Here is a 13,482-nt window from a genome sequence, read left to right as displayed (position 1 = left end):
ATTTGTTTCTTTCAAAACAGACTAATGTGAATATCAGAGAGCAAAGCAAGGTAATTTCATTGTTCATTACAATGAATGGTATATTAATATGATCATTAAGAAAATTTGGGGGGAGGGTGGCGTAGCAGGTAAAGCCACTGCCTGCGGTGCCAGCATCCCATATGTGCGCCAGTTCGAGACCCGGCTGCTCCACTTCTGACCCAGCTCTCTGGTATGGCATGGGAAAGCAGAAGAAAATGGCCCAAGTCCTTGGGCTCCTGCACCCGTGTGGGAGACCCGAAAGAAGCTCCTGGCTTCAGGTCAGCGCAGCTCCGGCCGTTGTGGCCATCTGGGGAGTAAGCCAGCGGATGGAAGACCTCTCTCTCTCTCTCTGCTTCTCCTCTCTGTGTAACTCTTTCAAGTCAAATAAATAAATCTTGGAAGGGAGGGAGGGAGGGAGGGAGGGAGGGGCTGGCGCTGTGGCTCAGTGGGTTAACACCCTGGACTGAAGTGCCGGAATCCCATATGGGTGCCGGTTCTAGTCCCAGCTGCTCCTTTTCCCATCCAGCTCTCTGCTGTGGCCTGGGAAAGCAGTGGAAGATGGCCCAAGTCCTTGGACCCCTGCACCCACGTGGGAGACCCAGAAGAAGCTCCTGGCTCCTGGCTTCGGATCGGCACATATTGTTTTGATATAGATAAAGCAGTGAAGAGAGCAACAAGAGAAATGCTACTATCTAATTTATTTCAGATTTAGGAGGTGAAAGAGGTGTCCAAAGAAACTAGGCAGTCACAAGTTTAAAAACCCTTTTCAATATATGCATTTCAATCCATTTCAATCTTAACTCAATGTGACACTTCCAAAATTGCACCATAAATCATTTAAAAATAAAAAAAAAGAACAGCAAAGACTGGGTAAGAACTGTGGCCAAGAAGGTAAGACACTGTTTAGGATGTTTGAAACCCATATCAGAGTGCTAGTCCAAGTCTCAGCTACTCCACTCCACTCTTCCTGCTAATGCACCTAAGAAGGCAACAGATAATGGCACAAGTACTTGAGCACCTGCCAGCCACATAGGAGAACCAGATGGAGTTCCTCACTCCTGGTTTCAGCTTGGCCCAGTCCAAGTTCTTGTGGCATTTGGGAACTGAACCAGCAAGTGGAAGATCTCTATCTCTACCTCCCTCTCCATCACTCTGCTTTTCAAGTAAATAAGTCTTTAAAAAAAAGAAGAAGGAAAAAACAAGAACATCAAAGCAAAGATTTGTCTTGAATGGTAAACACACTGCATGTAACATGATACACGGCAATCTCACATAGTGCTTCTGTAGTATAAATTGCCAAATGCATTGTAGAGGATTTCATCTAATATGTTTGTTGAAGCTTCCAAAAATATTTATATTCACAGACATTCTACTAGTGTAACTATATGCCAGACACCAAACTAGGACCTTCAAAGATAAGAGGTCGGAGTAGCCTGTTTATTCTAATGATTATGATAAACATGTTCCTCACTAGAGTGCCTGGGTTCCATTCCTCGCTCTGGTTCCTAACTCTAACTTCTCACAGCATTGCAGGCAACAGTAAAGCTCAGGTATGCTTCCTATAAAGAAGACCTGGACTAAGTTCCAGACTCCTGGCTCTAGCCCCAGCCATTACAGGCATCTAGGGAGTGAAGCAGCAGTCTCTGTCTCTACCTATTTAAAACAAAAAAAAAAACAAACAAAAACAATAACAACAACCAAAGAAAATAAGGTTGTTCAATTAAGTTAAAGTTTATTAATTCTACTAATATTTTGTATTACAAACTATTCACTACAAATATGGCATAAATTTCATTTAATAACTCAAAAAGATATTCAGGATTTTCAAAAGAGGACAAACAATAGAAGCAAAAAATCTAAATTCTTCACAGTTATACATTATAAGCAAAATACAAAAGGAAAACATCTAAAAGTATCTGAAAGGGAAGATTTTTACCTTAATCTATATACTCCACATTTAAACACTATATAATAAAAAAGCTTTTCAATATACAAACATTTGAAATCTTGGCTGCCATGAAAATTTCTTTCACATATGGAAAGCATACCTTCAATTAAATGTTCACATTGACAATTAATTCATTAAATGGCAAACTGAAAAATACAAAAGCCTTCTAAAATGCAGAAGACAATAAATATATACAGAAGCATATATACAGAAGCACTTCAAAAAGTTCATCAGAAACGTGCATTACGAAAAAACTAGGCAGGGATTTTAAATTTTTCTACACTAAAATAAATTTATCTTTTAACTTCATTATTCCATGAACTTTGTGAAGAACCATCATGTGAATTTACAGGGATAAAGCAATTAACTTCCAACGGCCAACAATAAAAAATTAGCTTCCAGGTACATATATACCATTCTGATACATAATGTACCATTCTGAAACAAGGGTTTAAAAAAAAAAAAAAGAGTGCATGACATTACAATGGATATTATCCTAAATAATAATTAATTCAAGTTTAAAAGAACTTGATAGTTCAAAAAGTGAGAATAGGCCGGCACCCGGGTTCTGGTTCCGGTTGGGGCACCGGGTACTAGTCCCAGTTGCTCCTCTTCCAGTCCAGCTCCCTGCTGTGGCCCAGGAGGACAGTGGAGGATGGCCCAGGTGCTTGGGCTCCTGCACCTGCATGGGAGACCTGGAGGAAGCACCCAGCTCCTGGCTTTGGATCGGCACACAGCACGGGCCGTGGCGGCCATTAGGGGAGTGAACCAACAGAAAGAAGACCTTTCTCTCTGTCTCTCTCTCTCTCTCACTGTCTAACTCTGCCTGTCAAAAAAAAAAAAAAAAAAAAAAAAAAGAAACAGAAAAAGTGAGAATAGTCAGTAACTCTTAGAAGACATGTTTATAAGGATTAAAATGACTGGTAAATACTCGAATATTAAATACCCAAATTAATATAAAAGGAATCACAGCTTTATTTGTACTCCTATAACTTCAGAAACATATCTGAATAACTGTTCTTGTCTAGCATAATTCTATTCTTTTGAGATCTCTCTGGAATTTGATGAAAGCCTTTAGTTTAAAATTTAAAAGGCCCCTAACTTTCAAATACCAAAAATTCTTATCCATCTCCTAGTTGTAAAATGAAATTATGTTAAATTAGAAATAAAATAATATCTACTGTACCTTATTGTAACGATCATGAGGAACAGACTGTAAAACAATTGGTTCCATTGTGGACACATTGGCAAACTGTACCTCTGGAATATACAGGGCACAAACCACATGAGCCCAACCTAAAAATAAATAAATTAAAACATCATTTTTTCAGTTTAACAAAGTCACTACCTTTTTTCTAAGGAAAAACCTTAAAGATGCCTATTTAAGCAAATGTACAACAAAGAACATTAAATTCTCATTACAGAGTCAGTTGCAGGTCTGAGAACTGTCAACCAAAAATGACAAAGCCTTCATAATCATGTATACAGTTACTTTGCACTGTAACGTAAACAAAAAGAAATATCTACAAATTCAGATTCTAGCACTGCACTTCTTATAAGAAAAAATTTTGGGACCAGTGATGTGGCACACCGCCTGCAGTACCAACATCCCATAAGGGCATTGGTTTCAATGGCTCCTCCACTAAAGAGCCTGGGAAAGCAGTGGAAGACAGTCCAAGTCCTGCGCCCATGTAGGAGACTCAGAAGAAGCTCCTGGCTCCTGGCTTCAGATTGGTTTGGCACCAGCCATGGTAGCCATTTGGGGAGTGAACCAGGGGATGAAAGATTTCTCTTTCTCTCTCTCTGCCTCTCCATCTCTGTAACTCTGCCTCTCAAATAAATATATGTTAAAAAAAGAATAAATTCTTCAGATCAACACTACTTCTGAGAATCACTATAAAAACTTTTAAGTAGTTTGGAACTTGAGAAATATTTCTAATATTTTAATGTTAATCATTTTAAATGTCAATATTTTGATAATGTGTAATAATCATTGCTTTACTATTTTAAACTTCCATTTGAAATATTCTAAAAATTTATATTAAGGAGCTATTTTAGTGTTGTAGGCTAAGCTCCTGCCTGTGGCACCGGCATTCCATATGCGCGCCAGTTCATGTTCCATCAGCTCTTCTGATTCAGCTCTCTGCAATGGCCTGGCAAAGCAGAAGATGGCCCAAGTGTTTGGGTCCCTGCATCCACATGGGAAACCTGGAAGCAGCTCCTGTTGGCGTTGGATTGGCAGAGCTCTGGCCATTGCAGCCATCTGGGGAGTGAATCAGCCAATAGAAAACCTTTCTGTCTCTCCCTCTATCTGAACTCTGCCTCTCCAATTAATCAATCATGAAACAAAATTAATTTGGCAATTATCAAATATAAATACTAAATTAAGTATGGGTCTGGTGTTGTAGTATACTGCTTGCAATGTAGGCATCCCACACTACAGGACTGGCTTGAGCTATGGTTGTTTTTTGCTTTCAATCCAGCTTCCTGCTAATTCTGGAAAGGCAGCAGAAGATGAATCAAGTACTTGGGCCCTTGACATCCATGTGTGAGACCAGAATGGAGTTCCTGCCTCTTGCCCTGGCCAACCCTGGTTGTTCTACCCATTCAGGGAGTGAATCAATAGACTGAAGCTAGCTCTCACTCTCCTCTCTAATCCCTGTCTTTCAAATAAATAAATGAATAATTTTTAACGTATTAAGTATGTTATGATCAAACATATGACAAAATTAACCATTGTTATATTAACTTATTCCTTTCTAACTAATTTCTTTGTAACTGTTTATAACTAGAAGCAAAAATTCAGACATCAATGGCCTAGACTGGCAACTGCTTCAACTTCGATAAGAAAATAGTGGATGTGGGCATTGTTGCACACCACGTTAAGCTGGCACTTCACAATCCCACATCCCATAGTAGAGTGTCCCCAGTACACTTCCACTCTAGTTTCCTGTTAATGCATCCTAAGAGGCGGCAGATGATAGCTCAAGTTCTGGGCTTTGCCACTCACATGGGAGATTTGGATGCAGTGTGGACCACCCCTGCTGTTGCAGACATTTGAGAAGTCAATCAGCAAATAGAAGCCTCATATCTCTCTTTTTAAAGATTTATTTTATTTATTTGAAAGTCAGAGAGAGAAGGACAGACACACTGAGTGAGGTCTTCCAAACTCTGGTTCACTCCCCAATGGCAGCAATGGCAGCAATGGCCAGAGCGGGGCCGATTAAAAGCCAAGAGATAGGAGCTTCTTCTGGGTCTCCTATGCAGGTATAGGGGCCCAAGGACTTGGGCCATCTTCCACTGCTTTCCCAGGCTATTAGCAGGGAGCAGGACTGGAAGTGGAACAGCTAGGACTCAAACTGGCACCCATTTGGGATGCCAGTACTGCAGCGGAAGCTTAACCTATTACAACACAGCGCTGGCCACATATTTTATATGTGTAAAGACTGATTTAGGGGCCAACGCTGCAGTGTATTGGTTAAAGCCGCCGCCTGCACTGCCAGCACCACATATAAGCGCTGGTTCAAGTCCTGGCTGCTCCACTTTGATCCAGCTATCAGCTATGGCCTGGGAAAACAGAAGATAGTCAAGTCCTTGGGCCCCTGCACCCTCCATGAGAAGACCCAGACGAAGCTCCTGGATCCTGGCTTCGGATCGGCACAGCTCCAGCCATTGCAGCCACCTGGGGAGTCAACCAGCTGATTTAGGACTGCTTGCTCGCTCTCTGCCTCGTCCTCTGTAACTCTGCTTTTCATATAAATAAATAAATCTTTCAATGAAACCAAATATTTTTACAGAATCAAAACACACTTCTCTTGAAGAAACACCAAAAAATTTTCTCAGGTAATCAGAAAAATGATCCCAGAAGTATGCTATGTGTTAAACAATGAAGACTGATAAATATTTAGTTAATTTTAATGAATGTTGACTACACAAAAAGTCTTCTTTCATTTAAAATACATGACTGATTGCATTAAAAAGTATTTTCCGTGTGCAGGCATTGTGGCACAGGATGTTAAGCTGCCCACTGTGATGCCAACAACCCATAGGGGCTCCAATTAGGTGTTCCATCTACTCTACTTCTGATCCAACTCCCTGGCCTGGGAAAGCAGCAGAAGATGGCCCCGAGTTGTTGGCCCCTGCATCCACGTGAGAGTCCCAAAAGAATCTCCTGGTTCCTATCATAAGCTGAGCCTAGCCCTGGCTGTTGCAGCTATTTGCGGAGTGAACCAGCAGATGGAAGATCTATTTCTCCCTCTGTCACTCTGTAACTCAAGTTTTCAAATAATTAAATAAATAAATCTTTTTTAAAAAATCAAAATGGCAGGGACACTGACATTTTTACTCTTCTTTAATTCATGCATGACGCAGGATAAAGGTCTTAAAGACAGAAGCTACTTGAGTTCAAAATGAGCATGGCAGACTTAACTTCCATGGAACTGTGCTTTTCAGTTGTAAGGTGTCTGAAGGCTATGGAAGGACTGATGCAACTTATCTTCTTTCTCAAAACTCACTCAAGACAGAATGGCAGGCCTCAGCATAATATTAGGGCAAACATACCACACAGACCTGGGGCAAAAGACTCTGGTGGGGGGGCCAACGCTGTGGCACAGTAGGTTAATCCTGCACCTAAGGTGCCGTCATAATATAGGAGCACTGGTTCTAGTCCTGGCTGCTCCTCTTCCAATCCAGCTCTCTGCTGTGGCCTGGGAAAGCAGTGGAAGATGGGACCCTGCACCCATGTAGGAAACCAGGAAGAAGCTCCTGGCTCCTGGCTTCAGATCGGCACAGCTGAAACCATTGTGAGAACTGGGGAATGAACCAAAGGAAGGAAGACCTTTCTCTCCATTTCTCCCTCTCATTGTCTAACTCTACCTCTCAAATAAATAAATAAAATCTTAAAAAAAAAAAAAAAAAAAAAAAAAAGACTATGGTGGGTGTATTCACTAGAAAGCCAAAAACAGGGCAAGTAAAACTTAAAAGAAAAGCTCCTAGAGTGAATTGGGGCATTCAGAAGCACACCTTTCACTTGGAAATACAGGACAAAGCACACCCAAGAAAAAACCCTCAAAAAAGACCTGAGAAAATTCTAAACTCTCATCACTTGCTGAGATCTAGGTACAAGCAAGTTGTAAACGACTAGTCACTGAAGGAAGGTCTAGCACACAGACTATGTGCACGCAATGGGAGAGGTGATTCTTTTTCTTTCATTTTCTTTTTTGTTCTCTGTCTCAGGCAACTGGTGTTAAAAATCTTTCTCAAAACAGTAATTGAAGACAAAACAAAGACACAGAAACTTCAGATACTACATAAGACAAAGACTACATACTTTACAAACAACTCTTAGGAATCAGCAAGAAAAAAAAAAAAAGATTTCCCAAACAGCAAGCAAGCAAATTGAATCCTGACAGAAGAGAAGAACTTGATTTGATAATATTCAACACATCCAATTTTTACAAAAAGCTATAGAGCATGGCCTATTCATAAAGGAAATTAACAGAAACTTTGCCTGCAAAAGTAATGATCCTGGATTTCTTAGACATAAATTTTATTTTATTTTTTAATCTGACAGGTAGAGTTACAGAGAGAGAGAGAGAGAAAGAGAGAGAGAAAGAGAAAGGTCTTCCTTCCGTTGGTTCACTCCCCAAATGGCCGCTTACAGCCGGCATTGTACCGATCCGAAGCCAGGAGCCAGGTGCTTCCTCCTGGTCTCCCATGCAGGTGCAGGGGCCCAAGCACTTGGGCCATCCTCCACTGCTCTCCTGGGCCACAGCAGAGAGCTGGACTGGAAGAGGAGCAACCGGGACTAGTACCCAGTGTCCATATGGGATGCCAGCGCTGCAGGCAGAGGATTAACCAAGTGAGCCATGGCATGAGCCCAAACATAAACTTTAAATCAACTATCTCGAGCTAATTATAATTTTTTTAAAAAGTTATAAAAAGAAATCAAACAGGAGCCTGCAATGTAGTGCAGAGAGTGCCGGCATCCCATACGGGCACCGGTTCCTGTCCCAGCTACTCCACTTCCGATCCAGCTCTCTGCTACGGCCTGGGAAAACAATGGAAGATGGCCCATGCCCTTGGGCCCCTGCACCCGTATGGGAGACCCAGAAGAAGCTCCGCTTCAGATCAGCTCAGCTCTGGCTGCTGTGACCATTTGGGGGAATGAACAGCAAATGAAACACCTCCCTTTCTCTCTCAGCCTCTCTGTGACACTGCCTTTCAAATAAATAAATGAATGTTTAAAAAAAAAAAAAAAAAAGAAAAGGAACCAAACAAAAATTCTGAAGCTGAAATGTATAGTAACTGTAACAAAAATACACTTCCACTAGCTGACTTCAAGAGCAGATATAACTATGCAGAAGAGTAAAGAAACAAACAAAATTGAAGAGCCGGCGCTGTGGCACAGCAGGTTAAAGCCAAGGCCTGAAGTGCCCCAATATCCCATATGGGCGCCAGTTTGAGTCTGGCTGCTCCACTTCTGATCCAGCTCTCTGCTTTTGCCTGGCAAAGCAGTGGAGGATGGCCCAAGTCCTTGGGACCCCTGTTCCCACATGGGAGACCCAGAGGAAGCTCCTGGCTCCTGGCTTCGGATCAGCTTAACTCTGGCTGTTGCAGTCATTTGGGGAGTGAACCAGCAGATGGAAGACCAACCTCTCTTTCTCTCTCTCTCTCTCATTCTACCTCTCTCTGTAACTCTGTCTTTCAAATAAATAAAATATTAAAAAAAGAAAGAAACAAAATTGAAGATAAGCCAATAGCAATTACCCAGTCTGGGGATCATAAAAATTAAGAAGAAAAAAGGAGGGGTGGAGAGAATAAGGCAAAACAGCAGTAGTGCTAAGTAAACCACTCTTCTACTTTCCAGAAGTAGAAGAGCAAGTCACAGACAGAAAGAACATTCATATAATGGCTCAAAACTTCCAAATTTTTATATAACCTATGAATCCACAGATTTAAAGAGATTCAATGAACCCCAGAAAAATAAACAATAAGGAAGCCACTGATACAATAACAATCACTGTTAAAAGTCAAAGAAAAAAATCTTGAAAATACTGGAAAGCTAATTGTCACACACAAGGGATATTCAGAATGTGGACATCCCTGACTTTAAATGGCTCAACTCACAATTTTTCAACTTTGAAATGGTACAAAAGTAGTTTCACTTTGAGAAACCATACTTTGAATTCTGATCTTTTCCCAATGTAGTATTATCCAGTATGATAGTATCTGGCAGCAGAAGTCACAGCCCTCACCACACGATAAGGAGGGTGAACAACCAGTGTGTTCCAGTGTACTGTGTTGCAAAGAAATCATTTTGGTAGGTTACATGTACTAAAAGCATTTTTTACTTATAGCTGTGCACTATACAACAACATTTCAATCAATGACAAACCACACATACAAGGATACTTCAAAAAAATTCATGGAAAAAATGAACTGATATTTGTGCATCCCATGTAAGTCTTAACTCCTCCATTTCCATTCCTGATTCCAGCTAATATATATCCTGAGAAGCAGCAGACTATGGCTCAAGTACTTCTGCTCCCATCCATGTAAAAAGATCCAGATGAGGGCCGGCATAGTAAGCTAAACTTCCGCCTCCGGTGCCGGCATCACATGTGTGCACCAGTTCAAGTCCAGGCTGCTCGATTTCCAATCCAGCTCCCTAATGATGGCCTGGGAAAGCAGCAGAAGATGGCCCAAGTCCTTGGACCCTTGCACCCACTTGGCAAACCTGGAAGAAGCTCCTGGCTCCTGGCTTTAGATCTGCTGTTGCCACCATTTGGTGAGTGAACCAGCGGATGACTTTTCTGTCTCTCCCTTTCTCTGCCTGTAATTCTACCACTCAAATAAATAAAATATTCTTTTAAAAAAGATTCAGATGAGTTCCAGGCTCCTGTCTTCAGCCTGGCCCTTGGATTTGCAGTCATTTTCAGGAGTGAACCAGAAGATGCAAGATCTCTGTCCATCTGTCTGTGTCTCTCTACCTTTCAAATAAAAATGAAAATAAATAAATAATAATTTGTACTAAAGGATTATACTGGAGATCCATGCCAAACAATAATGCATGAAAAGTAAGGATATTTAAATTTTTAATTTTTTTATTCTGATTAAGACACAATAGAAACTCACAATCTTAACCATTTTTAAGGTGTACAGATTAATACTGTTAAGTATATTTGCACTGTTTGTTGTAAAAAAAAAAAAAGGTTTCCAAAAATTTTTCATCTTATAAATCTGAAATTATGTATTCACTAAACAATTCTTTTCCTATTCTCACAACCTCTGAAACCTACCATTTAACTTTCTACATCTATGAATCTGACTAAGTCAAGTACCTCGTATGAGTGAAATCATACAGTATTTGCCTTTTTGTGACTGGTTTACTTCACTTAGCTTAACATCCTTAAGATCCATTCACACCACAGTATGTAACAGGATTCCCTTTCTATTAAGGCTGAATAATAATCTATTGTGGGAGCCAGTGCTGTGGCAAAGCAGGTAGGGCCACTGCCTGCAGTGCCAGCATCCTATATGGGCGCTGGTTCCAGTGCTGGCTGCTCCACTTCCGATCTAGCTCTCTGCTGTAGCCTGTGAGAGCAGTAGGGGATGGTCCAAGTCCTTGGGCCCCTGCACCCACATGGGAGAACCAGAAGACGCTCCTGGCTCCAAATTTTGGATCAGCGCAACTCCAGCCATTGTGGCCAACTGGGAAGTGAACCAGTGGGTGGAAGACCTCTTTCTCTCTCTCTCACTCTGCCTCTCCTATTCTGTGTAACTCTTTCAAATAAATAAATAAATAACTTTTTAAAAAAATAAGTCTATTGTGTGTGCATACCACATAATTGAAAGTAACCTTAAAAACTGTCTACATTCTAAAAGAAAAACTACATACTACATTTCATTCATCCCATTGTACTTTATTATTAAAATCAACTTCCATTGCTAATCTTTGAGATATGGGATGGAAGCAGGAGTCCTGCATGACATAAACAATACACCAGGTACATGACCCACATCTGAACTGTGCCCACTTATCTCCATAGTGGACATATGAGGATGAAAGTGCAGAGAAATGAGGTAATTTGCTCAGGGTCACACACAGTACTCAAGTTAAGTGATAACAAATGGTAGACTATATAAGCTGCATGAGGATAGAAATGTGCCTCAAGTTGCTAGAAAAGCAGCTAGCTCACAACAGACATTGAATAACTTCTGCAGAATTCAACAAACCAAACACCTCTCAAAAATATGACATTGTGGGGGCTGGAGCTGCAGCACAGCAGGTTAAAGTCCCAGCCTACAGCGCCGGCATCCCATTTGAGCACTGATTCGAGTCCTGGCTGCTCTACTTCCAATCCAGCTCCCAGCTGATGTCCTGGGAAAGAAGTAGAAGATGGCTCAAGTCACTGGGCCCCTATATCCAGGTGGGAGACCCAGAAGAAGCTCCTTGGCTTCTGGTTTTGGATAGGCTTAGCTCCAGCCATTTCAGCATTTGGGGAGTGAACCAGAAGAGGGAAGACCTCCCTCCCTTCCTCCCTCCCTCCCTCTCTGTCTCCCCCCCTCCTCTCTCTCTCTCCTCCTCTTTAATTCTTGCAAATAAAAAGAACTGTTAAAAAACAGGAGTTATAAAAATAAAAAAATATGACATTGGATGGGGTCAGCATTGTGCTACAGCAAGTTAAGCCACCTACAACAGCAACCCGCATAAGGTGCCATTCCACTCCTAGGTGCTCCACTTCCAACCCAGTTCCCTGCTAATGTGCCTGCAGAACCAGCAGAAAATGGTCCAAGTCCTTGGCTAGTACTCCCATGTTGGAGACCTGGATGGAGTTTCAGATTCCTGGTTTTGGTTTGGTCCAACCCTGGCCTTTGCAGCAACTTGGGACTGAACTAGCACATAGAAGACGGATCAATATTTCTCTCTCTGCCTTTCAAATAAATAAGTCAATCTTTAAAAAATACATATATATAGCATAGGAAACTGTCAATGAATTGCTTTAACTTTGAAATAGGAAAGGCCTTTCTAACTAATGATTCGAAATATGGAAGTCATGAAAGACAGGATTAATAAATTCAATGATAAAAAAGCTCTAGGGCTGACAGAGTGGCATAGTGGGTAATGCCACCGCCTGCAGTGCTGCATCTCATATGGACACCGGTTCGAGTCCCAGCTGCTCCACTTCTGATCCAGTTCTCTGCTATGGCAAGGAAAAGCAGTAGAAGATGGCCCAAGGCCTTGGGTCCCTAAACCTGTGTAGGAGACCCAGAAGAAACTCCTGGCTCCTGGCAGTACCCTACCAAGAGACAATCACCTTCCACCTAGGGTCCACCCTCTTAAAGGTTCCAAGACCACCCATCATCATGACAGTGGGAAACTAATCTTCCAATACATGAATATTTGAGGGACAAACTATTTCCAACCCACAGCAGGCTCCTAAGAAAGCTCTAACAAAATTAAAAAGCAAAAGACCAAGAAACAAACCGATGAAGAAAAAAAATGTTCTTTAAATTATGAAAAGATGTTCAACTTCACTCATACTAAGAGAAATATAATCTTTCTGTTCTAACATACCAACTTTTACCTATTAGACTACAAATGTTATAAAGAATTCCTTCTTCTTGGCCAGCGCCACAGCTCACTTGGCTAATCCTCCACCTGTGGCGCCGGCACCCTGCATTCTAGTCCCGGTCGGGGCCCCGGATTCTGTCCCAGTTGCTCTTCTTCCAGTGCAGCTCTCTGCTGTAGCCCGGGAAAGCAGTGGAAGATGGCCCAAGTGCTAGGGCCCTGCACCCACATGGGAGACCAGAAGGAAGCACCTGGCTCCTGGCTTCGGATCGGCACAGTGCCAGCCATAGCGGGCATTTGGGGGATAAACCAACGGAAAAAGGAAGACCTTCCTCTCTGTCTCTCTCGCTCTCTAACTCTGCCTGTCCAAAAAAAAAAAAAAAAAAAAAAAAAAAAGAATACCTTCTTCTTTGCTATTAGAGCAGCTACAGGGGCGAATAGTAATTTGGGAATATCTATCAAAACTAACTGCAAAATCTCTTTGATCCAAAAATTCCACTTCTGGGAATCAATAATTTTACATACACTTGCAAGTAAGCATACAGAGAAGCATTACTTAAAAAAAGAGATTAGAAAATCCATCAACAAGCAAACGATAAAACAAACATATGGTTTCAGAAACAGATAACAGAAAGATAAACTATTCACCTATTTGTATAAAAATGGGGAGAGAGGAGCTGATATTGTGGCGCAACTGAGTTAAGCTGCTGCTTGCAATGTCAGCATTCCATATGAAATACCAATTCCAGTTCTGGCTGCTCCACTTCCCATTCAGCTCCCTGCTAATATGCCTTTTCAGAAAGCTGTCACAGATGGCCCAAGTACTTGGGTACCACCCATATGGGAGTTCCAGGTTCCTGGCTTCAGCCTGGCCCAGCCCTAGCTGTTGCAGTCATTTGGGATGTGTACCACTGATACAGATATCTATCTCTCTTTGTTT

At 41.6% G+C, this 13,482-nt stretch overlaps 1 protein-coding gene across 50 annotated transcripts in view; it reads right to left on the bottom strand.

Moving 5' to 3' along the window:
* The window catches only part of MLLT10 (MLLT10 histone lysine methyltransferase DOT1L cofactor), a 217,488-nt gene that overhangs the window by 137,057 nt on the left and 66,949 nt on the right, over window positions 1-13,482 (bottom strand). For 47 of the 50 annotated variants that reach the window (XM_070055479.1, XM_051820635.2, XM_051820633.2 and 44 more), the window contains one exon: window positions 3,156-3,265. The exons of the other annotated variants lie outside the window; for them this stretch is intronic. In XM_070055479.1, the coding sequence (XP_069911580.1) occupies window positions 3,156-3,265 (110 nt within the window). The remainder of the gene's footprint in view (window positions 1-3,155; window positions 3,266-13,482) is intronic. 50 annotated transcript variants of the gene reach the window in all.

This window comes from Oryctolagus cuniculus, chromosome 13 (assembly GCF_964237555.1).
Source record: "Oryctolagus cuniculus chromosome 13, mOryCun1.1, whole genome shotgun sequence".
Classification (NCBI taxonomy): domain Eukaryota; kingdom Metazoa; phylum Chordata; class Mammalia; order Lagomorpha; family Leporidae; genus Oryctolagus; species Oryctolagus cuniculus.
Note: the sequence above shows the minus strand (reverse complement) of the source record. Positions and strands in the feature narration are given on the sequence as shown.